The sequence below is a fragment of the Anarrhichthys ocellatus genome, unplaced genomic scaffold (assembly GCF_004355925.1).
Source record: "Anarrhichthys ocellatus isolate YVR2014 unplaced genomic scaffold, GSC_Weel_1.0 scaffold5, whole genome shotgun sequence".
Taxonomy (NCBI): domain Eukaryota; kingdom Metazoa; phylum Chordata; class Actinopteri; order Perciformes; family Anarhichadidae; genus Anarrhichthys; species Anarrhichthys ocellatus.
Genome location: NW_022280035.1, coordinates 5,607,619 through 5,633,180, shown reverse-complemented (window position 1 = coordinate 5,633,180; position 25,562 = coordinate 5,607,619). Strand labels below are relative to the sequence as shown.

The 25,562-nt window shown below is 41.0% G+C and overlaps 4 protein-coding genes across 5 annotated transcripts in view; 2 read left to right on the top strand and 2 right to left on the bottom strand.

Moving 5' to 3' along the window:
- Window positions 1–513: 513 nt before the first annotated feature.
- Window positions 514–6,035, bottom strand: peds1 (plasmanylethanolamine desaturase 1). The gene is made up of 6 exons (XM_031844730.1): window positions 5,809–6,035; window positions 4,775–4,894; window positions 4,503–4,594; window positions 4,267–4,411; window positions 3,917–4,129; window positions 514–3,805 (listed from the first exon to the last, which is right to left on the bottom strand). The coding sequence occupies exons 1-6, from the start codon at window positions 5,942–5,944 to the stop codon at window positions 3,684–3,686; spliced, it is 828 nt and encodes a 275-aa protein (XP_031700590.1). The 5' UTR covers window positions 5,945–6,035; the 3' UTR covers window positions 514–3,683.
- The window catches only part of klhl12 (kelch-like family member 12), a 26,964-nt gene continuing 7,154 nt past the window's right edge, over window positions 5,753–25,562 (top strand). Inside the window, exons 1-3 of one of the 2 annotated variants that reach the window (XM_031844708.1) lie at window positions 6,189–6,375; window positions 13,432–13,507; window positions 15,961–16,132. The gene's annotated coding sequence lies outside the window, so the exon portion shown is untranslated. Of the gene's footprint in view, window positions 5,812–6,188; window positions 6,376–13,431; window positions 13,508–15,960; window positions 16,133–25,562 lie in introns of those variants that run through there. The other variant, XM_031844709.1, reaches the window with a different exon arrangement.
- On the top strand, window positions 7,922–9,534 carry cebpb (CCAAT enhancer binding protein beta). Its single transcript, XM_031844729.1, has one exon. It carries the CDS (start codon window positions 8,144–8,146, stop codon window positions 9,050–9,052), a length of 909 nt encoding a protein of 302 aa, XP_031700589.1. The 5' UTR covers window positions 7,922–8,143; the 3' UTR covers window positions 9,053–9,534.
- Window positions 19,231–25,562, bottom strand: part of ptpn1 (protein tyrosine phosphatase non-receptor type 1) — a 7,070-nt gene continuing 738 nt past the window's right edge. Inside the window, exons 2-9 of the mRNA XM_031844722.1 lie at window positions 24,467–24,557; window positions 23,224–23,324; window positions 22,470–22,568; window positions 22,228–22,365; window positions 21,910–22,119; window positions 21,514–21,675; window positions 21,224–21,384; window positions 19,231–21,099 (exon numbers count right to left, since the gene is read on the bottom strand). Of these exons, the coding sequence (XP_031700582.1) occupies window positions 20,817–21,099; window positions 21,224–21,384; window positions 21,514–21,675; window positions 21,910–22,119; window positions 22,228–22,365; window positions 22,470–22,568; window positions 23,224–23,324; window positions 24,467–24,557 (1,245 nt within the window). The 3' untranslated portion in view covers window positions 19,231–20,816. The remainder of the gene's footprint in view (window positions 21,100–21,223; window positions 21,385–21,513; window positions 21,676–21,909; window positions 22,120–22,227; window positions 22,366–22,469; window positions 22,569–23,223; window positions 23,325–24,466; window positions 24,558–25,562) is intronic.

The following is a 25,562-nucleotide window of genomic DNA, read 5'->3' as shown; positions in this document are numbered from 1 at the left end:
TGAAAAGCAGGGAGAACATGGCTGGATTAAATAGGCCTGAAAGAAGAAGGCCTTCCCAATAGGCAGTACATTTATTAATAATGTATAGGCCCTGTTCATAGCAGACATTTTAACTTGTCATAGTGGGGAAAGAGCATCCAATAACATTTACAATACTCTGTTAATCTGTTGTATTACTTGCAACTGTGCATTTGTCTTCCTTAAGTGGGAGGAGTGCAAATAAAAGTCTAAGATAACAATGAGGTGGAAATCCAAAATATATACAAGGCCAAAATCAACAGTTAGTACCGGTATAGGTGGGGTTGCTTATAGATTTCTATGTACAGTACAGATTTGAAAAAAAGTTAAGCATGGTTAATACAGAATATTCACGATAATAATAATACCCTTATATTGCACATTATGTCCTGCAAGTCAGTTGTAAGGAGTTGAGTTGTAATGATTACAAAAAAATGTAATCCATGAAACAGTAATCCAGAGAGAATATAAAGCTACAGAAAGAAATTAACGAGAGAAAACAGGTAGTAGTAATTATCAACCTTTTATTTAGATTATTTATAAATACAGTTTAATATATACATTGTAAGTCTCCCGAATGGAAGACAACAAAAAGGCATCAAGGCATTATTCTGATATCGAAAACTCCATCACCACCAGCATACATAACAAACAACAACATCCATAAGATATGGGTCTCACCTCAGAAGTTGGAATCAAGTGAAGGGCAAATTAAAGTCGGTCAATAAATTGTTTTACTATTTCACTGCCAAGAACTCCAGTGAATCCATCAGGGAGAGGATGAGGTAATTCAATAAGAAGTCCAGGGATCATTACAGAAGTGAATTAAAACACAGCGTGTTGAACGTACTGCCCACCCCATTTACCAACGACTTCATTTGCTTCCACAATTTCCAATTGAGAAAATATTTAAGTTAACCAGACATCGTCACAAAATACCCTTCAAATCCACTGACGCCTGTCTCTGAAACAGAAAAACCAAACACAGCTTTATCACTAATTCTTCCATGATAACAAGAGGCCGAGTTAACTGCTGATATATGGTTACAATAGAACCTTTAACCCATTTAAATCATTCAGCTACTTTGGCCAACAGACGAACGAAAATACTTAAACAACTTTTATCTATTTAAAGGCCTAACTTGTTGTTGTTTTTTCACAATTTCATAATAACCTACTTAACCACAATCCTGAGATCATCTGGAGAATAAGAATGAAGAATAAGTTAATGCACGTTAGATCTATACGCACAACCAGACTCCCAACTACGACAAGAAGCGATTATGGCGAGTCTGTATCCAAGTTAACATTGTTATGCGGTGGCTTCCTTCTGAGCTCACCAAATATATTCACAAGAGGTTGTCAGTTCAGTCAATCTCCAAAGTAATTATGGCACTAACCATTATCCTTTAATATTGTATTAAAAACATGAAAAGTTATTACTTTTATATTATCACAAAAAGCAATTTGCTGAAGTTCCAAAACATCCTTCACAGCCAACGGCAAAACTCCTATTCATAAAACAAGTTGTCTGTCAACGTTGATGCTAATGAGTCTACATTCCCAAATTATATTTTGTCTCATACTGATGAAAAAAAAACAAAAAAAACAAAAAAAAAACTGTGAAAGTAAAACTTCTACACGAGCCTTAACCTTTGATGCTGTGACGGGTAACGGCATCCCTTTACTAGCATTACGCTACCTAGCACACGCACAACTGTTTCTCACAATACTCTACCAGCACTCGTTAATCTGCAGTCTATTTTTGTTGTTGACCTATGGCGAACAATTCTATATAATCAAGTATGAGGGATTCAAAAACTGGAATATTACATCATATAAAGCATAATTTTGGCTTCAAAATGAACTATACTCATCGACTACAATATCAAGCTCACTAATTCAGCTTTTTCATCTGGTCGACCCAACCAGCAGAAAGGTTAGCTCCTTTAGATTTAAGCTGGTGACCCAGTATATCACATGTCGTATGCATGCACGCATTCTTAGCTGCTGTTACATGTCATTTTACACATGCTGTTTAAGTAGCACATTTTTTTAAGCTCCCGTTTTCCAACTAAAATGGCAACTATGTGTTAACTCGTAGAAAGAGAAAGGCATTTGAATCTAAGCAGATGAGTTAAGACATATGGTTAACGGCCTCGTATTACACTGCATAGTTATTCGCTGCACAACACATTTACAAATCACTGACTTAAGCATTTTTAAAAAAAGAAAATCTTCCGACGAATCAATTAACAACATAATCTCTCGTAGTGAAGAAATGAAAACATGTTACACACTGTTGGCACATAACTTTGGAGTATCTGCGTCTGACTAAAGAAGACACAAATCCCAGAAAGACAGAATTACAGTTGCGACAACACAAAGAAGTGCAGTGAATGAAACACCACAACGACAGAAAGGACACAAGTTCTGCTTCTGTGGTGCGTAAGGCAGCTTGACAAAACTGTGTCTGCCTCTTTCCTGCAAACCTGTGTGTTTACCAGGAGTCAAAGTAAAACTAAAAAGGCTTTTCAGAGGACGCATGACCATCGAAGAGACTAGTCAGGCTGACTCAGCAGAACGACAGCATGATACATGTGTATTTGCCCAAATTTCTAACGGCCCAGCATCAATGCTGACGACAGTTACACACATTTCCACTTTTTCAGATCAAATTATGATGTAAAAATGTTTCCTCCATCATCGAAGACATAAATGCAAACTGTTCCAATGGCCAGATAAGATAAAATAACAAATTTCAATCAGCATAACAGCTTAGGATCTGACAGCAATAGGAGCAATTTGGTTGTTTATATTTTGGTTTGTGTAAATTAAAACCCGTTCTCTGAGCTGTCAGATCCGTCATTTAGCATCCTGGAGGGATGATTTTGGCTTTAGATTAGCATCGACTCTTCCATTGCATCTGTAGTCTCAAATTGACAAATCCACGACTAAACTATCAAATATTGTCATCGCCTCTCTTCAACAAAACAGCCCCGAAAGAAATCAACAAATGTAACAGTAATTAACCATTTTGTTCTTCAGCCAACAACATTGGTAAAGCATCCAGGAATCCTGCGCTACTACTTGCCATGGCCTAAATCCAATTGTATTACTTGCTCATCAAGTCGACCCTTGATGAGATGCAAAGACTTATCCGGAGACAATAAAAAGCAGTGCTGAATACAACGAGACTCATCAGTTGTCTCTCTGGAGGAGAAAAAAAATGAGCGTTCATTCTTTCAAGTATTCTTTTTTGGGATTGTTTCAAATTTTCTGACATAAGGGAAATCTTTTAATCTCCTCGGAACCGATTTACAAGTAATCTGTGTCAGACCGTAAAGTATCTGAATAAACCTTCTTAGCAAACGCATTTGCAAAATCACCTCAAAAAAAAAAGTGATGAGTTGTTTTAGACGTACAAAGAGTTTAGGATATATTGCGTTTTGTGAGAAATGAAAAAATTCCATCAACAGAGGCCTCTTCTTGAAAAACAGACAAAATGTGCAAGACTTAAAGCTATGGCATCAGAAAGTGTTTGTTAGTTTTTCTTTCTATAGATTACAGTTCGTGTGAGGCCAAAAAAAAAAAGGGGGGGGGGGGGATGAGAAGCCTGGACGGAGCCAGGGCCTTCTGAGGTAGGGTGCAGGTAGCCTGCGGCATTAATTGACTTTTTGAGCCCAATTCAGGTCGTCCGACCTGGGCTTCTCTCCCGTCACACCCTGGATAAGATCCTCCAGGTTCTTCCAGAAACCCAGCTTTTCCAGAGGGTAGTTCAGCCAACCTGGAGAGACAAAGCTCAATGACAAACCTGCCCGACTCTCACCCCCCCGTCCAACTTCGGAACATTATCTACAGGCCGATTTGAGCCCGTATAACTATAACAAAGACGAACCTGTGGTGATGCAGAAGTACGTCTCGTGAGGGGAGACGTGATGGACGCGGTGGTGCTTGCGGGGGAGGATGATGTGGCAGTCCTGTAGGAACACAACCCATTGAGGCAGGCCGAAGTACGTGTGTGACCACTTGTGAATCTGGTTGGTTAGGGTCACAAAGATGGCTAATGCGAACAAGTAGCAGTACCAGGGGTAGAAATGGTGAATCTCCGCTGCAAAAAGGAGACATAAACAACTCATTTGTTCGGTGTATGGTCGTTGAAATTGCATGAATATTGCAATCAAGGAATGGTTTAGAAAATCAAGACAGAAGAAAATGTCAGATCCGGTTTGTTGGTCCTAAACTCACCGGGGGAGAGGGTGAGGAAGCTGAAGGCCATGTTTGCTAGCGGGACTATGGTCAGCATGCAGTTGTCACCATTGGTCTCAATGAAGTCGTGACGGGTAATGGCCGTGGGGTCGATGTGGTGCTCTCGAAATGGTCGTATAAAGGCCTGAAAAACATGAAATACGCACTGTGAATGCAGGAAATGTCCTTTTTGGGAAAAAAAGGATTATTTACAGTATAAACAAAGGATATGTTACCTTTCCAAAGACGGGTAAATCCACTGATCCCCACGTATCAGCCCCCCAGTGAACAAGTCCTGATGCAAAGTCTGCAGTGAGTATTCCTGCCACTGAAAAGGAGTTTGAGGAGGAAAGGAGCACGGAAACAGGATGAGAAAAACATTCAACTGGACTAAAGAGAGAACAAACACTTTGTTTGGACTTCAGCTCTAAAAACAACAACAACGGAACTCATCAACCAGCGTCAACACAACAACAGATCCTTAGATAATGTTTCAGTCAGCACTTACCAATGCTCAACAGGATGTACCACAGATGTCCCAGGTGGAAATTGGCAAGAAGGTGAATGAAGTTGAAGGCCATGAGAGAGAAGCAGAGGGCGACACAAAGCCATTCTTGACATCTTTTTCCTTAAAGAAAAACACGAGCGGATGTATTAGTAAGATTCAACACATGAGCAGAAGTTCTTTTAAACACAAAGTTCCTGATAGAATTATCAGTCACATTTTGTCTTGCACTCCGTATCACCTGAACATGATGTGACGTAGTACGATCCAAAGATTAGTAAACTAGGCGACACGATTGAACTATCAGATGCTTCCTTACATCAGCGAGGAAACATTCCTCTGCACTTTGCTTGTTTACATGACCTGAAATACCTGTCCACATATTACAACCACAAGGAGGCTAAAGTCTTAGTGGCTAAAAAAAAAAAAAAAAGTCTGCTCACCATAATCATAGCTGTGGGATAAGCTCCTCAACTGTGATAGGAGCAGCTCAAAGGTATCAAGTATTTGTACACCGGGCGTGGAGGCCTTTCACTTCATGCATAGAGTTTAAATAGTGTGCGTGACCAAATTGGGGTACAAATAAAGTCACCCTAACACAGTGGACTGGCTAAGATCTGAAAACTATGTGATTAGTTTATGGTTATGCATCGCTGTTATGAAAGGTCACACAGCAGCTCCGCGGACAAACGAGGCTTCAGAGCCTAAAGGAGACTTACAGGATTCTTCTCACCCTCCTGACGCTCCAAATGTCAAAGGACAACAGCGACTCAAACAGATTCAACCTCAATCTCACATGATTCCTGTTGAGTAACGACAGAAGTGGGACCGTGGCGGACGTAGAGCTGTCGCTCATTGTTCCGTGTCCTTTAATGTTAGCAGTTAAAGGTAAATAGGCTCCTCTTGGAGTGATTTTATAAGTTGTTTTCTCAGTGTGCCAACGTTACTTGGTAATAACTACGCTGTGTTAAAGCCTGTCGCACTTGAACCGGGGGGGGGACAAGTCCACGAGACGGAGCAGCCGCTGATCGACTCACCTGGTGAGTACAAAGTGGCCAGTTCTTGGGCACCGGCGTGTTGTGGACCCCATCTGGCCGAACCCCGGCCCGGTGCCTCCGGCTCCGTGCTCTGTGTTTCCACTCCACACCCGCTCGCGTTCACCATTCTCGCCATTTCTCCACTGTGGGCCCAGCCCCTTCAATCTCTCGCTCTGTGTACTCGCAGTCAGTAACCAACGGAATCATCTAGTTCTCGGCCCACAGACAGCGTAACGTTTTCAACCAATCGGGTGAAAGTCGTTGAGCGCGGCAGCCAATCACCGTAAAGGAAAATGTTCCAGAGACGGTCGATTGACCAATGGGGTGTTTACGAGGGCAAAGACCGCATTTCCTGACTCCACCCGTCCTGTCTGGTGGCCGCTCTGCTCTCAGTGCTCTGCTGGATGTACAGTAGATGGAGCTCTCTCTCTCTCTGTAACATTATACACGTTATCAAACAACCCAACAGGAGGCGTTACAGCGACATCTGTCACCCGTCACATTCTGTGATGCTACAGCTTCAACCAAGTTATGGAGAAGGCCGACAGTTTGACAACGTATCGACAGGTGAGGCGTTAACGGCTAAGAAATAGTGGACGAATTATCGAGACTTTCTACTTAAATTCAAATTAAAAGTTACATTTATAAGCATTAAAACGCCAAATTCACCACAGTCAGGGTTTTTGCTGCTCCAGCCTCACCTAGTCTGGTATGTTGGCTAATGTTGGATAACTCGAGTAACGGACACGTGTTGCCATAGTTAGTTGCTGTTCTGCTGTTCTACTCCACTACTTTTCGGAGGGAAACATTACACTTTTAACTCCACCACATGTGTTTGACAGCTGGAGTTACTGGTTACTTTGCAGATTCATATTTTGCATACAAACTTCAACCTTATACTATCAAATGTATTGTTGGGGGAGAGTGCAGGAGATACAGCTTTCAGTATTGACCACAGACTGGTATTGACCAGTGCTGGCAAGTAACGAAATGCTACGTGTTATTTCTACTCCAACAGCATTTTTTTTGCTCCAGGCTTTCCATGTTGATCTTAACTCTAATGAGTCACAGAATAAACGGTAACACCGGTGCATGCACATGTTGAGGGTCCACTTGGTAAAATGTGGTCTTATCATTCTGAAAAATGTTTTTAAGACATAAGTGGCTTTTGGCTGCGCACCAGTGAAACAGTTTACGTAGAGATACACATGTCCTAAACATTTATATTATCTCTATTGATGGAATGTAGCTTGTGTACATTCTTAAAGCTCACCACAAGGTGGCAGTAAGGCCTTATAATAAAACGTCTTCACTCAGCTCTGACTACACATTTGATAGTCAAGGTATGAGCAGCCTGTGCGCATCGAGGCTCATTAGACCAACTGAGCATGTGTGTGATACCAAGACCTGTTTTGGCACCTGAGCCAAGTCACTGTGTCCGGTTCTTAATACCTGTTTGTGAGCTCCTTATTGTTAAATGTCGTGATGCTCAATGAGACATTTATGGAAAAGCTTTTTTGGACCTTCATGAAAACACCTTCCAGAGTTTTAGTCATAAACCAGGCAGATTAAATGCCGAACACCCACCCTGACCCTCATACAGTGTTGGAGTGGATGTGTCATCTTGTACAGTTTGACCACACAACAACAAACTGGTTTGAACTAGTTTCTGTTTGTGTTGTGGGGAAACGGCTGTCTGGAGATGTGTCTCGGGCTGCTTCCATGAGCATCGTTGTTATGGCGTGATTACGCATGCACTCGGTTGCCACTGAGTCGGATTTTTTTCCGTTATTGTCGAGTGGGTGAGATGTGAACAAAGTAATATTCTGTTGTGACCGTAAAATGCAGGCGTTGGTTTGTATTTTCACTTTGTATTTGTGTTGTCTCAGTTTCGTTATGAAAACTAATTAAGTTACATTCTGCTGCTGCACTCCAAGTCTACACCACAACTATGTGTCACAAATGCCACAAAAATAAAGCAACCAAACAGATCAACACAAACGGTTACATACAAGAAAGATCCTCCAAAACCACCACATGTTGTCCGGTTGGCTCTGCGCTGCGCGTCACACACCTGCCCAACTAAAGCCCCGCCCCGCGCGTCTAATAAAACCCCCCCGAGACAGGAAGACTTGTCAATCCTTCCCAATTCATGAGCGCAGCTCCTTCAAAGTAGTTTCACTGCGTGTTGTCACTGGCGGTGACACGGGAGATTTAAAACTCGTTGCATTCAGACACTTCAGCCATTTCGCAACGGAGGCAACTGAATCCAAAACAACCTGGGCGTCTCATCTCAGCCCTCCATGCTCCTTCAATCCGGCGGGTGTTAAGATCCATGGAAGTGGCCGGCTTCTACGACGAGGGCGGCTTTGCTATCCACAGTAGAGACAGCATTATCAGTCCTATCAGCAGCGGCTCGTATTGGAGGGTCGGTGACTCGATGACGGAGCTGGGCATCGAAGAGCGGGAGAGAGCGATAGACTTCAGCGTTTACCTGGATTCAGCTTTGCACTGTCCGCAACTGGCGGCGCAGACGCACCACCACCACCACCAGCAGCAGCAGCAGCAGCAACAGCCGCAACAGCAGCAGCAAGGGGACGTTTTCTCAGATTTCCTGGCGGAGAACAAGCTCAAAAGAGTTGCGGCTCTACAGAACTACAAGAACTATTCGCTGTTGACCGAGCTGGAGAGCAGCCAGTGCGACAACCTGAGGGACCCCAGGGAGCCCTACGCGCTGGGTTACACCGAGCTGCAGGAGACCCGTGTGGACAGCGTGCTCAGCCCTGAACTCACCGGGAGCCGCTACAGAGCTGCTGCCGCGGAGAGAGACGACAGCCAGAGAGACGCAAACATGGAGAACGGCTCGCCTGGTTTCTACATTCATTACCAGTCCACCAGCGGCAGTCTTGGGAACATCTCCAGTGCGTCCTCGACCTGCTCCAGCCCGCCCGGCACACCTGCCCCTTCAGGTAAAAGCAGGTCACCGTCGCACAGTGGCAAAATGTCCTCCGGGAAAGCGAAGAAACGCCTGGACAAGGACAGCGACGAGTACAGGGTGAGGCGCGAGAGGAACAACCTCGCCGTGAGGAAGAGCAGGGACAAAGCCAAAGTGCGCAACATGGAGACGCAACACAAAGTGCTGGAACTGGCCGCAGAGAACGATCGTTTACAAAAGCGTGTGGAGCAGCTGTCCAGAGAGCTGTCCACCCTGCGCAACCTGCTCTCTGCCACCGGACAATGTTAGAGAGACCTCAGCCTGAGAGACTCCACGCGCACCACTTGGCTGCTTGTCTAAATCATCGATGGACTTTAGAGCTGGAGGTGATCCACTGAGTGTTGGAAAAAAAATCGGTACGCTTCACGGGTGAAGACAGCGACCACCAGTTTACAGAGACAGTTTTAATGGGACTGAAGGTGTGGGTGCATGGATTGCGCAATCAATCACGATTCTTCACATGTCACCGTAGCTTTTATTCTCAGATGTAATTTTGTGTATGCAGTATTTCGGTGCATATTTTACATACGTGCGAGTGAATTTCTACATTGTGTGTATCTGGAGCAATGGTTGTTAAGGGAAGAGTTGTGCTGCAGTGAAATGATGCAACTCTTTGTAATAGTATTGGCAATGAATGAAATAAGTCAAATTATTTAATATTAAATGGTTAAATGCTTTAAATGTACTTGATATTTTATTGAATTAAACAGATTTATACTTTGTCTAAACAATTACATTTGTAACTTCTTTTTTCTGTCCTTTTTGAAGAAGGTGCAGACAGGGGTGTTACATATTCACACACTCCTAGTCAGACTGCACTGATGTGTTTCAATTAGAACATATTGCAGATAAATATGGCTCGACATGAAGGCAAATTTGCAATCTTTTAATTCAGACCAATATGCCAAAAATTGAAAGAGACATCAACAAGCTAAATGAACGTGATGTTCGTTTTTGTACATGGAGTGCATTTTATATATCTAGTCTTCACCAGTGAGGCTGAAGACATTTTAATAATGTCTCAGATCACCGTCACAATACAATATTATTTAGTGATTCCACGAAGCAGAGTATGGCTTCATTGGTTTGATCAGTGCCGTTATGCGGTGACATAAACCTCTGTTTCTGAATATAAAAAAGGATTATATGACATTGTGGTTTTCTATTGCCATGATACAATAGAAAGGTGAAGGGATTCCTCATGATAGCAGACTGCCCATACTATTATGTGGTAGCCCTTAATGTCAACGTCCATTCCTCTGTTCACTCATTGATTGACACAAAAGTCCTCCGATCCTGAAATACATTCAACCAATTTATACTGAAACGATACTGCTGAGAGCAGCGAAAAAAGAAAAAGGGGAAAACATGTCACACTGCACGTAGCACAGAAATGTTAGCTTTATCTTTAGCACACTGCTCTGTCAATAGTCTGCTGGGTCCACTGGCCCAGAGAGGGGTTCAAGGTTGCATAGAAATTAATCAGCAACTAACCTCCTCACACCACCTCGGGTCATGCTTCAACAGCCCAGAGACCTGGCTGCGAGGCGAGATACCGATAATCCTTAGCAAACCTCGTTTTAACCCGAAGTCGAAAACATTCGGCAGAAAATGAAGAAGTTAAAAATGGGAGTGACGAAGTAGGTTACACCAGACATGATAGATAAGTCGACTACTTGTTTGCAGTGGAATTTACCAAGCCGATAAACTGTGTTTCACTGCACAATACGAAACTTATCTGTCTGAAACAAGCAAACCCCAGACAGAGAGGATAAAGAAAGAGGCATGGTGGGATTTGTAGATGATCCATGACAATTCAAGGTGGGGTGTGTTCTTCCCACTCAGCAGAAAAGAGCAAAAAAAAAAACACGTCATAGCTGTTCAAAAGAGGACACATTTACTTTATTATCATTGAAAAGTCACTTTATATTCCCTTTAAATACAGTTGAACAACTGTTGCTGTTTTTTGCATTGAAAGATGACATTTTCAACAGTGGATGTTTCAACACACTCGATGATGGAACACTTTAGCTTTTAACTGTTGTGCAATATCCTCCCTTTCCAACACATCACCACTTGAAGAATGCTACACCCACATTTGAATAAGACATTGTTATCCTCACATGAACATCACAATAGCTGTAAATAGTAGTGGTTTAGCTTTAGGCCTCACTGCCACCAAACATGATCGTGTGTTTTTTAATAATTGGCAGGAAAAGTTGCCGGTATTTTAAAACGTAATTAACAAAACTGCAGAAACAATTAACATGTCATATAAAGTGTTATGATTTAACATCCAGCACTCCATTGTTGTGACTTCTTTCAGCACTTTTCCTGCTCCTCTCGCTCTCATCGTACCCGTCAGTGTTGGCAAAGATTCATTTAGACATTCTCTGCATTTTTTCTTCGATGACCCCCCCGTTTCCTATTGGAGCCCTGATGCAGTTGTTCCCTGCCCCTGGCTCACATGCTGACAGGAGAGAGGGAAATTCCCACACAGGATGACCTCTTTTCTTGAGAGTTTAGCCCAACCCCCTTTCCACATTTTACCGTCAATGGGCAGTGTCTGTCCGTAAACTGCTTGTTGCATCACAGCCCCTCCACAGGCCAACTGGCCTCCTAAAAAACTCCTCTGATAAGGCAATACAAACACACACACACACACACGCACACACACGCACACACCTACCTGTCACTCTAATGTTCACTCTGTACTAGTTGTTGAGAAATGGAAGATTTTTTTTGTCATGTCAGAATGTTCTTTTGGTGCGTAATTACTGTTTCTTCCTCAAATCACTTTTATACAACTTAGCATTAGATTGTTTTCTAATTTAATAAAAAACTGTTGGATGATGAAAACTCAACCATCTAGTTAACACGTTTGTTTAATTAATTTGGCTTTGGTCCAGTATTTCTTGCTTGTGTTAGTTTGACAGTGTGTCAGCTGGCACTACATGTGTTGCTGTTTTACATCATGATAACCTACAGACGTGTGTTGTAGTTCAGTTGCAATGTGAGCAACAGGGAGTGAAACAGATGGATGAGTGGTTTGTTGCATCTCCACAGATAAGGTTATTTAGAAAAAGGTTTTACAAAAAAATGAATAAATGGTAAAGAGCTGCAAGAATTTGTCGATACATTGATCAGTTGATCAACGGAAAATTAATTGGCAACTATTTTGATAATCAAATCATCGTTTTATAAAAAATTTTAAGCAAAAATGTCAAAAGATTCACAGTTTTACGGTTTTCTAATAAAAGTATTCAATAATTTTCTTTGTTACACATAAACTGGATGTCTTTAGATTTTGGAGTACTGATCCAGAAAAGAACAAGTCATCTGAGGATGTCACGTGGTCTGTGGGGAATTAGATTTAGCATTTTGTTTTTAAGACAAAATGATGAATTAAAATAAAATAATCTAGGTTAATCATTCATAACGTACAATCAACTTATTCATCCCAGCAATTACAAAATTGCAAATCAGCACATAACAGTGATAACACAGTGATTACTATTTTCTGCCGATTTGGTTAAATTTTGCCTCTGCAATCCATCTAAACTTTAAGGATATGCTGGGCAATAATACATATTTGTATTACAGTCAACAAATCCCATAAAAAGACCAAAACTAACAGTGTATTATTCTAGTCCGTCTCTCAGGACGTTTCTGACTTCCCTGCCTCGTCTGTTGAGCGCAGTGGTTCCTACTTAAGACATTAATCTTTAAAAATAGGTCATAAATACATACTTAGCAAACTTCACTCAGACAAGAAGAAAATGTGCATTTGTTGTGGACTATTTCCAGCCACAGAACAAAACACATTTTGTGTTATAGTGAGTATCTACGGCAACACGATGGTGTATGTGGAATTGACTCAAAAGAAACCAGGTTCGTCATAGTGAAGGAACATGTCACCCAGTGCAGCCTTGTAACTCATTGGTTTTGTTAGTGTTTGGACGTAAATGAAGCTTCATTCACCAATCAGTTAATCATTTTATGAGATTTGTTGTCAATAAGAAACATAGAATATTAACAAAGTCATCCTTTAAATGAAAACTGTTTCTGACAGACACCAGTCAGTTAGTTTCTGTTTTAATGTTTGTTTTTCTAATTCCACCTGATCACAGTTAATTTGTGGAGTACCTCAAAGTTCTCTCCTGGGTCCTGTTTTGTTTTCTCTTTTTATGTCTCTTTTGCACATTTCTTCCCTTAATCGCTTAAATTACCTTAAATTACCTTAAATTAATGATCAAATAACCCCAAATTTAGAAAACATGCATTGACTTGCAGTCATTTCGGACCCTCAGATACTGAAATGGTTTGTGTAAAAATATTTGATCATGAAGCTGTAGGTCCTCTTTCAGAAATCTTTAGTTTTGTACCTTTATGGTTACACTTTTTGCTCAGAGTATTGAAGACTTTTAAAGCGAAAGATGATTGCTAACGTAAACTTTCTAATGATTCTCACAAGTCTGACCAAAGGCAAAATGTATTCAAGGTGTCTGGACGCTCTGAAACTCTGAAATACCAAATAGCCAAACCGTTGTCACCTTTCTAGCCCAAATTAAAACTGATACTTTTAAATGGTGATTTTTAACACTGTGATTTTGCGTGTTCAATTACAGTTCCTCCTCTAAGTGAAAGGAACACCGGATATCCGGACCATGGGTTGTAACGGGAAGCCAGAGCGCCTGAGCTACGGTAAACGGACCAGAACATGATCTGTCTCCAAGTGCACCAAGATTTCGACATATTAGTTCACTTCTGCTATTTTCGCCGTAGATGACTGTGAAAACACTAAACTGACGTGCAGAAGTGACTTGCGGTGACTACACAGGATCAAGTATCACTGCCCAGATGTTGTGTAACACCAGTCCATCTTTGCAAAATGACCGTTAATTCTTAGAGAAACAATAGTGTGTAAGAAGAGTTCATTTCGGTATTCTCGCAGTGTATCAAGAGTTAACTGATGGTGTATGCGGAGTGATCAACAGGTGTGTCCTTACTGCGTACAGAACACTGCAATGATGTATCGTTAACCGATCAATTTATAGATTAATGTGTAAACGAAGCCTGATCAAACTTTTACTTTTTCACTGGGCTTTTACAAAATTTGGGAAATCTGACAGGAAAGTTGTTAATTGAAGCTGTATGAAAACTGTTTCGTGGCATTTGGGACTAAATTGTGATAATGGCGGTTTAGCTGATGTTAAAATAATGAAAAATTAAGGATTTCATCAGAATTTCCAAATTGATAAAACGACCTCTGAGGAAGAGCCTCCAGAATACATTTCAATTTATTTGTAAATGTATTTGGCACACATCACTTCAAATGTGCTTTTACAAAATGTTAGCATCTCAGCAGAGTGCAGATCTCCGCCAGGTGTGTATGCAAAGAGCACTGCTGTATTGTGTGATTGAATGAACGTGACCCACAATGAGCTAACACCCCGTCTAGACCACAAGTGTGTCTGTCATTTTAATCTATTAGTGCCGGGCCCGTTGTAAATATGCCGGTTCAGAACGGCCTGTGGTGTGGTTGCTGCTTGCATACAAACTATTTTTACACTCACCACTGTGCTTCCTTGGGTCCTGAGCAATACACCTGCCATGACATAGTTGCGTCACACACACAAGTCACGGCTAATCCCGGTCAGAAACACAGGTGAAATACACTCTGGTGCACGGGGGGGGGCAGACTTTACCGTTAGGCAACCCTGGCCTGGGAGCCCCAACTAAAGACTCCACAAATTGTCTTTTATTATGATGTTTAGATATGAAAAATATTAAATTATATTATTTAGACGTATTGTACCCAAAAAAGCTTTCAAAAGGCCCCAAAAGCACTTAAAACGATAGCTCAGCTGTTTGAGCTACTAGATACTGTGTACTTCTACTTCAAAGGAAAACATTGTGGTAATACATTAATTTGACAGAGAAAATGTTACTGATTACGTTGCAGAGTCAGATTTGACTCACAAAATATAACGCTTAAAATGTGATGCATCAGTATTGATCAAACTATCCACAGGGTCAACTCACATGATGAAATGGGTCCCTTTTCAGCAGTGATGAGTCAACATTGATTTAGTACTGTTATCATACTGGCTCCTGCTCACACACAAGCAGACCTCGGTAATTTATTACAGAGTTCATCATTGCAAGACTTTATCAAAAGGAAGACATCTAACTCGTCTTTCACAATGCTGCAGTTTCTATTAATATTGAAAGTTCAACCCATTGCACTATTCCTCAAAGCTCTCCTCTAAAACTTTCCTAGATTACCAGACACGCTGCTCAATTAGTCTGACATCCTGTTTTATTTGGACAACTGGGCATTGGCAATTGTGAGTAATATGGAAGTGAAAATTTGTCCTTTTTAACACATTTAAGAAATGCCACCACCAGTCGTGCAAACGTAAAGCAGGATGAGGGCCCTTACTGTAAATTGTACATATTAATTAAATCAGGGGATGAAAGTTGAACGTGGTTTGATCGAACCAGCTCTGCAAGACGTTTTAACATTTTATTTATACAGCAGCTGTTGGCTGACTTGTCATTCTAAAGCTTTGTGTGAAATATTATTGATAATTATTCAGTTAAAAAGTTAAATTCCCATTTAAACAAAAAGTTAGCCCCACCTAAAAGAGGGGGAGAAAATAATAAAACATGTGTTTAGAGAGGATATATATATATTTAGACCAACGATAGGAAGACAAAACTGTGGGCAGATTGTTCCCCTCTAATCATGTGACTGTATGTAAGAAAGCCTGACAGACCATTGTTTTTAAAGAAACAACATTGTTTTGTTGCCAAGTTGCTGCAAAGTTAATAAAATGCACAGTAAATTCTCAGCTATACACTTATGAAATCACAGATACCTTGACATAATAGTAGTAGTCGTGTGTGTACTTTTGACATGTACAGATTACTCAACAGGAAGTAGGGAGTGTTGAGGACGTTGGCAGCGATGAAAGCATTCCACCCACAATAACTTAACTATGTGACCATCCTCACGTTCACGTTTTACCTTTCACCTTATTCACAAAAGTTGTTGTCACAAACAGACAATCATTGACGTGTGTGTGCTTCTGTCACAGACTCAGTGCTGCATCAAAATCAAACCTCTTTTCTTTTTTTTCTTTTTTCCACAGTTGCTACGAAGAAAAAACATCAACAATAACCCAAAAGAACACCGCGGTAACATCTGCGGTGAAGCAGGCAGGTCAGCCAGCTTTGTTTACATGTGGACCACATGTCAATGTCGACGTCAAGGAAGGATGCGGGAGCTTTGAACCAAGGGGAAGCACCAGCTCCAACCTCTTGGTATTTACGATATGACCTATATGCATGAACTTAGCCAATGACAGTCAAAGTACCCTATGTCACGCCGGTGTCTACGTCTGACGATTTGTCCACAACAGCAGAAGCCAGGGGGGGGGACAGGAACAGGAACAGGAACTGCTCACGGGTGAGAGTTTCTACAGACGCAACCAAAGATATCAACCTCTGAAAGAGAGGCTGCAGTTTAATGAGAACAACAACACAGTGGGTGGGTTTTTTTTCACCATTCTTTAACCAAAAAAAACAATCCTGCTTTCAGCAGAATGCACTTATATCATCAGATGTGAAAGTGCTTGTATTGCAGAAACTGCTATATTATCACATTGTTAGATTGTTAATACCTAAGTAGCATTTCACCGTAGTAACTTGTTGAGATGGAGCTTCTGTTATCTATATTTCTATACAGTTGGATGGTTTAGTCTACTGATTCCCAACCTAGGGTTCAGGCCCCTCTAAAGGGTTACAAGATACTGAGGGGCCACACATTTGATACTAAAAAAAAACCTGTTTTGGGCCTTGAACAGTTATTTAATTTAAGCCATAGTAGATGTTTAGAAAGCTTACAAGGAGCCCAAACTAGACCCTGCTTTTCAACGATCAATACCAATCTCATGTCTGTATATGAACAACCAGTTAGCTTAGCTTTGCACAAACAGGTGGATTTTGTCACCTTTGGACAGAGCCACGCTAGCTGTTTCCAGTCAAGTCACAGTATGCTAACCGGCTGCTAGCCTCGTATTTAGCATATTGAAGTATACGGTACGGAAGTATACCTTAAAACTGTACTTAAGTACAGTACTTCAGTAAATGTTTTGAGTTACATTCCACCACCGGTCGATACTGAGAGCTGACTATGTCTCACTCACTCCCCTTTCTTTTGTAAGTTCTGAAGTGATAAGGGCATGAAGAGACATGGTACACCTGACAGCGTACTCGCACTTCCTTGTATCAGGCTTTCATTGAACAACTCTGGCATGTATGTTGACTCAGACTTTGCAGAGTCACACTTGGAAAGATATGACTCCCCTCACATTCAGGAATTTCCTGATGCCTTCTCAGCTCCCTGCGCAAATGATCTGCAGGCTACAAAAGAGGCTTACAGTCAAAGATCGTCCCCACCCACCCTCACAGCTGGCCAGCTATTGGGAAGTTCCAGGTTAATAACTAAACTGAGGAAACGTGCTGGAAGAGTCAGCAGGGCAGGGCAGGGCAGGGCAGATATCCTTCTGGGTCGATCGTGAGTGTGGAGTCAGCATTATGCACAATTAGGCTGAGCAAGGAGGCACTGCAGTGCACTTATAACATTTGTTAGTCATTAGTGACATTTTTCAAAACTGTCATATTCTGAAGAGAGCATTAACATGTCACCTAATTTACAAACATTATTTATATATGTGCAGGCCTTGGTGGATGACATAAATAAACACTCTTAACCACAAATAGTCACCACACTGTCGGATCAGACGGTCTGCTGTTTGAAACAACTGTGGCTTCAAGAAGACTTCCGGTCCTCGGTCACACCTTGATTGTAGTTTTCCTAGATGAGTTCAGCGTGTTCTATCTTGCCAGCTTTGACGTCAGCAGAGAGCGGTGGTTGGGAGTGCTATTACTCACTCTGTTTAAGTTGCATTCTTGTACAGCACGTACGAGCCTCTTATTTCCCAAACAGGAAGTTCTAGCCAAGACTCTGTTGCCAAATCATCTGTACTATATCAGTGTGGTGGAGTTTACTCAAGCAATACATGTGTCAAGACATGTTCCTCCGCCCTTTAGTGTTCACTGATCATTATTGTTGTGGTCTTTTACACTCAAATTAGCCTAAACTTATGCTTGGGCTCAGCGGAGCAGTTTGGACATCAGCCGTAACATTTTCTGGGTGTGTTTTCACAACAAACTGTCAGAATAATTATAATAATTGAGTACTATTATATTCTATAGTAGTATTTGTCATGTAAAATCACATTAGTGTAGTTGAGAGCCAATAGAATATGAATAAAAAAGAGCAATATTTGTGGCATGCAACATCACAATCCCTTTAAAGACGAGAGGTTCTGCTAATAGAGAACTCATGACTCACATTTACTGTAAATTAAAGTACTTAGGAAATTCAAAGTAATTGCTGAGCAAACCCAGGTTCAATAAAGAAAACAAGACAGAGTGGGCTGCAGTAAGAGCCAAGGCTCCATATTAGCAGTCAGGAACCTGCTAGTTTTACGGTCCAGCAGCGCCACCTGGTGGTGTTTAAAACTACTCACTCAGAATCTGGAAACAGAATTATCAATACTCACAAAGCTGGTAGAAGTACTCAGATCTTTTACATACAAGTAGCAATACCACAGTGTAAAAATACTGTTACCAGTAAATGTCCTGCATTCAAAACCTTATTAAGTATTAACGTCAAGTTATAAGTACCAAAAGTGAAAGTACTCATTATGCAGGATTGATCTATTGATATATATATATAATATAATCATTGGATTTAGTCAGTGATCCATTAATGTGTACTTAAATGTTGTAGCTGGTTAAGGTCGAGCAGATTTCAGATACTTAATATATTGATAATATATAACAATACATTATAATTTATTAGTTGATTGATTAGTTTTGTAATAAATCTGCTCAGTAACTAGTAACTACATGTGTGAAACAAATATAGGAGTACAAGTACCTCAACAATGCATCTATGTACAGTACTTTAGTAAATGTACTTACTTTCCATCACTGCACTCATATTGTTAAATATAATAAAGGTAAATGTAAAGTGCACGATAAGAGTACAAAACATTAACACATCCTTTTATAGAGATATTTTGGATTAAAAGGATTTATAAAGGATTTATAATTTGTAACTAATGTTGGCTTTATTATTATTAATAAATAATTTACTAATGTTTTATATATCAGTTATAAACCATCACACACAGTCATGTATGACATTGTATTAGCATAGTCATTACCATAGTCTAGAAGTGAGAATTAGATAGATGTAAATATGTTGGAAAAACTGGCACAACTCAACAGTAGACTTAGTTTGTTTTATTTAAAAAGTAAAACAACAAATGTAAATAAAAAAATACATGTTTTTGAGCTCAGCATAAGTAGAAAAACAGGAAAACCTGGTGCGATGGCTGCACGGGTGCTGAGAGTTAAACCCTTGCTTAAGCAGAACAAAATATAACTCAGAACATTGAAACCTGATTTGAAAAAAAATATATATATCTAATAAGGGTGTGTCCTTGTTGAGGACGTTTATACATTCTAAAGAAAAGTACAGCGGTCGGGCTCGTGTACTGAACTTTGTCGAGTCACAAAGGTAAACTGAATGCTAGCAGCTTAGCTAATCTCTTTTTAGGACAAACCTGTTGATTCACAAATGCGGCATGCTAAAAAAAATAAAAATAAAATGTAATCCTACAAAACAATATTGCCAGCTCAGGGCCACGCCATGATACAACGGTTCATTGCTACAGTGTATTGTTTTCATCCCTGTGCTGGTGTTTGATTTTTGGTTTGTTCAAAAGATCCTGGTTCCCCATTCAAACTCAAGAGTTTGACAAAGTAAAGGGTGACACATCATTAGGTATTTGTTATTGCTGGCGAAAGGAGTTGGGTGTTAGCTACTTTGTGTCTCAATAAGCTGGCATTCTTGTGTGTAACTTAACACACGTAAAAAGGTGTCGAAAAAACAGTGTCATTCAAGTTATGTTACACATTCTACTGGCAAGATTTTTCCCCACTGTCAATTTGTGAATGCCAAGCAGATGGAGAAAGAGACAAACCACCCTGTGCCTGCACCATTTTCTTTTGAAAAAGACTTTTCTGTGTCACTGTTGAGCCACCAGGGAGCGAAAACGCAGAGGGAATCAATTACCAGGAGGCAACTCAGTCTCCATCTCACATTTGACATACTGAAAAATGTTGGAGAAAAAAAGCATCAGTAGAAAGCGCCACTAACTACCACTCGTGCAAATGTCCATACACACATACTCTTATGTACTCAATCAGCGGGCCTCCTGAAAAACCTACACAGGCCACCAGTGAGGACAGATAATTCAATGCCCACCCCGGCATGCATCTCTTATCTTCCCTCTTACTGTCGGGTTCAATATTGAACCACAACAAAAAGGTTTCTGCTCAAAAATCTGGCTCTATGATTTCTGATCATGTGGGTACGCAAAACAAAGAAACGGTGGAGAAAAAAAATTAATTTGAAATCCTAACGGACACCATAGTAAGGGTTAAAATGGAAGAACACATACAAGTGTCATTTGGTAAATAAGAGAGGAGACACGAGTAAAAATGGTGCTCACAGGCCATTCATCCTGGTTCAGTGAAAACAAACCCTTTTTCCTCAACATACACGTATCGTCTGTGTTTAAGTCGGCACACGTATTTGGGATGTGACCCCTGAAAAACTAAGGCCCTGAGCATTCATGATGACGTATTGAAAGAACGTTTGGGTGGGGTTATTCCCAACAAGGCAACCCCCCTTCACACTGCTTCTGTCAAATAAACGAGTGAACCTGAATCTGCTGAAGTCCAAATAATCCACTCACTCGTAGAGTAAAGCCAAAGTCAAAGCAGGCCGATTGGGCAGCCTAGTCCACTTTGCGACATCAGTGGAGAGACAGAGAGCAACGGAGAGGAGGAGGAGGAGGGACAGACATCAGTGGAAACAGGCTCGATAACAGACGTAAGCACCGAGAGCCAGGGCTGTGCACAGGCACACGTTGGTTAGTAGAGGGGACCACGTCTCCGGCACCGGAGAGCGTTCCTTTGGCGGCTCCACTGCCAACTCCTGCTCCTCCGTCTCCTGCTGCTGGGATTTCATTGGAGCTTTGGAGTCGTGATCTTCCATTCCGATGTGGCCATGGAGCTGATCAGCACCGTCAGGAGGAGGCTCGGGTGCAGCAATGTTCCTCTTTCGCAGCTCCGGCTCTTGTGAGGACCTGAGTAGAGGAGAGCAGAGTAAAGCTTTAACGTTCCCAAGCAACTTGGTTTTTAAGTTTGAAAGTAAACTAGTAGTTGAGTGCTCTCCAAAACCCGACCAAATAACATTATTTGGATGATTACCCGAGACTGCGGATCTCCGTCTGTTTGATAATCTCATCATTTTCGGGAAAGAAGGACGGCTCAACTTTGCCGTTTTGAGGGTCTCTAGGAGGAGGAAGAGGAGGCGGGGGGGTGAACTCTGGAGGATCCTCTTCCTCGTTTGAGCGCTCTTTCAAGGACTCCTTGAGGAAAAAACAAAATACTTTTATTTGCAAAAATACTTTCATAAAAACAATTTGTACTTAACATAATACCCAATTGATGAATTCCTTAAATTGAAAATAAGATGAACTGAAGGAGGGAGGACTCGCCTGCAGAGATGTGTCTCCCTTGATATACTTGGCACCTTCAATGACGGCTAGGTAGGAGAATCGAAGTTGATCTGCTGTCTGAATCAAGCCCATGCGATAGCGTCGCATCTCCAGCAGCACGTCACGAATACACACTGAAGACGGGTCCTTACGGCTGGACATCTACGCAACACAGCAAAAACATTTCGTGCACAAAATACAGCAAAAACATTCAGTACACAACAGTCTCGAGTCATAACTATAATTGTGGAGTTCTACAGCTACTTGAGTCAGACCGTTTACAGTCTTCATGACTGGTTGCTCGTAACAATGATCAAGGAATTTAGTCTTATTCTATTTCTGCAGACATGATAGGTATGACATCATGATGTCATAATAGCAGAGCTCCGTACAGACCAATAACAGGCACGTGTCCACGAGACAAAAGGTCCCAGAGCGTCCGATGCCGGCGCTGCAGTGCACCACCACTGGTCCCTGGTCGGAATTCAGGCAACCAGACTTCTGCACCTTGAACAGGAAGTTAAGGAAGGAGGCCGGAGACTCTGGTACCCCAAAGTCAGGCCAGGTGGTGTAGTGAAAATGTAAAACCTCACGAGTCTCATTAGTCTGGAAAGGAAGATAAGACGTGGAAGGAAAAATTAAAAGATTATAGAAGAGACCAGGACGGAGGCACGGAGTATTAAAAGGCTGAAAGCATGTCTACTTTAAACTTACCGACAGATTTTCCAGCTCCAGCTCACGGACTGTGTAGTACGACTTGATCTCTTCTGACATGAGGCTGAGCTTGAAATTGGCATCTTCAAAGACAGCATCTCTCTCCTCTCTGTGTGGCCAATATTGGGCACATTTGACCTAAAACCAAAACAAAGGGGGGGGCACATTACACATAACCCAAAGACAAAAGCAATGATGTCATGGGGGCAAACAATCGAGTGAGGAAAGAAGCCACCGCTCACAGATCCTTTCTCTATGACTCTGTTCAGCATCACGACACCGCGGGTCCTCTGCTCCCACACCATCTCCCAGAAGTTGCCACATGTATTTGGAAGGGGTCCCTGAAAAAGAGGATTTTATTCTCAGTATAAGTAAATAAAAACAGTGCATCTATTCAAATATCTCAGCAAAGCATTTGTTATCGCTGAGCATACGAGCATACCAATTCCTCCTGTGAAGATTATTTTAAAATATGGCTTTATTATACTGCCTTTTATTATCTTTCTATACACCAGCCTCCACTTGTGCATTCCCACAGGAGGATTTGGTCATTGACACATGCATTAATAATCAGCCTATAAACCATTAGTTAAATGTTTTCACACTCAGTTTATTAAGTACAGCGGCAACAAATCTAAACTTCATGAAGGTTATCATCTGTTTTTATTCAAACTGTTCTAGAGATGTCGACTTTATGAACATTTTGGAGGATGTAGTTTGTAGCGTGTTGTACCGACAGGTGTTTCTATTAATTTGTCCACCCCATATGCATCAATGAAGGCAGGCTAAATCTCTCTGACTTCATAATGAAGTCCTCCCTTGCATGCTTCAAAGCACAGGCAGCACTACCGCCCATTTCCTTACGCATACTTGCATCATGGTTGTTCAAAAGTATAAATAGATATCGTCTAATCTCATATAATAATAATAAGTGGTATGTTTTCTGAATACGGGTGGATCATTGCTGTACAGAGGAGTGTGCTGAGTCTTGCTTACCTGAGTGAGGATATACTTCCTCTGTGCCTCTTCTACCGTTATTAGGCTGGCATTAATGTAGTCATTCGTTCCCAGCTGCAGACATATTCTGCTGTGGTCAACTTAGGAGAGGATGAAAAGAAGAAACATGAAAATAAGCTTGTATGTTTCCAACATGTCACCACCCCTCAGGGGACGACAGATCAGCCCGACACAGCTGCTGGGAACACGTGACGAGTCTGTCTTTGATGTCAAACTGTTGTTGATACATCCACTGAAAGAGCATTTCAGTTAAACAGCATGAACAAGTTTCAGGATACAGATTTTCAAACGTTTACACACTTGATGGCACACACACAGTAAGTATTTGCATAAATGATTCAGTGTGAAAAAGAGGAAACAACATTCAGCTGTTGTGACGTTGCAAAAAAAAACATTCTGGTGAATAATGATTCATTTGAAACACTGAATAGTTATTCTCACATGAAAAGACATACCTGTAGTTCAAAGAAGTGGGTCTGTGGGGCTAGCTGAGCATTAAATATATATAACAACAATTAAATGTATTTAAATGTTTCTTATGTTTACAAAGTGCTTGAAGGAATAAAATCTACTGAGATATGTACCGACGGGTGATCAACTCTAACTTGATGAAAAGTGTTTTAAACTTGTCCGACTGTATTGTTGGTTTAAGATTATTGGAACAAATTGGTGTAGTTAATTTCGTCCCGTTTCTTTTGTCTAGGTACTCATGTGTTTAATTATTTGTCTAGTCGGGAATATGGGAGCAAATGTTCTGTTGTGCTGACCCGGTACATTCACTCTGATGTTGTTAAATGTCATTGACGATCACATAAAAGCCAGCCTGAACAAGTTGGTTTTAATTAAAGATGATTATCATGTTGCCGTACCAACATGTACAATTAACAACCGTAATAAATTCACAGTAAAGAGGCCAAAAGTTATGAACTGGAAGTCACGTCTTTATGACGTCGATCCCCAGTGATGCAACCCTCTGCCTATTGTGTAATACTGACATTGTGTTATTTTAAATGACTGAGGTCAAACAGCAGTAAGCCATTTGTATAACACTCCACTGAGGAAGACTCTGTTGATGCTGCTGCTGTAACTTCAAACAATAACTCACCACTGGCTGATGTTTCAACATGAACTAGCAGATTACAGGGCGGTCATCCATTTAAAGGAATGTTTTAAACATCGGAATCTGCTCCGTTCAGTGCGATCAGACAGAAGAGCTACTTACACGGGCTAACGTCTCTGTAGCGGTTCCGGTTCTTGTTTTCAGGCAATTTAGCAACTTTGCACGGGAGTTCACATGACTGCTGGCGAATCTCCTATGGCAGAATTTAAAAAAAAAATATATAGAGTAACATTAACATAACATCAAAGGTCTGATGTGACATGTTGCAGACTGTGTCTCCATGGCTGTTAGATGCTTTAAAGCTGAATACTGTAATGGATCTTGAGAGGAGGGAGGAGGGAGGGGGGGGAGGGGGGGCTGCTTCCTTTATTGAAAACATTTCTATGAATTCTAAAAACAATTCCAACCCCCTGAAAGTGTCATACTCGTGTGTGTGTGTGTGTGTGTGTGTGTGTCATGAACATTGTAATGCACCCACACGACTGAATAAACTGTGAAGATATAATAACACCTGATCCACACTGAGTTGTAATTAATGGATTTTTTTTGTGTAATAAACTGCAACCCATAAAGAAAGAATCTGAGGAAGTGATGGAAGTACGTTTACTCAATCCTGTACTTAAGTACAGTTTTGAGGTACTTTTACCTTATTTGAGTATTTCCATCTCACACTAGGCCCAACTAACCTGTTTATACTCCACTACAATTTGGAAGCCAATAACATACTTTTTACTGCACTACATTTATTTGTTTACATTAGTTCCTTTGCAGATTCCGGTTATAAATATAGAATATGAACCAACCAATGTATTATGATGCATTATTAAAGGTTAAACTACCCAGAAGTATATAAAGTAGTTGAAATTATCTCCACATGTACCGGCTGCAACATCGGTGATGTTTACACATTAATGCATCAATAATCATAATCCGGTTACATATTATTCTTAAGTAAGTCATACTACATGATGAGTACTGCAATGTTCGGTACTGCAAGTATATTATGATGATAATACTTTAGTAATTTTGAATGCAGGACTTTTACTTCCAACACAATATTTTTTCAACTGTGGAATTGCTGCTTTTTCTCAAGTAAAATATCTGAGTACTTTTTTCTAACACGGACTCGATGTACAATTTGTATTAAATGTACAATAATATAACAGTTTGGTGATGGGGGGGGGGGGGGGGGGGGGGG

Coding starts and splice junctions, on each gene's coding strand:
- peds1 (XM_031844730.1), bottom strand. CDS start 5,944: ATGGCGAGAATGGTGAACGCGAGCGGGTGTGGAGTGGAAACACAGAGC. Junction 4,412..4,502: donor ATTTACCCGTCTTTGGAAAG/GTAACATATCCT, acceptor CATGTTTTTCAG/GCCTTTATACGACCATTTCG. Junction 3,806..3,916: donor GTACTTCTGCATCACCACAG/GTTCGTCTTTGT, acceptor TTGTCTCTCCAG/GTTGGCTGAACTACCCTCTG.
- cebpb (XM_031844729.1), top strand. CDS start 8,144: ATGGAAGTGGCCGGCTTCTACGACGAGGGCGGCTTTGCTATCCACAGT.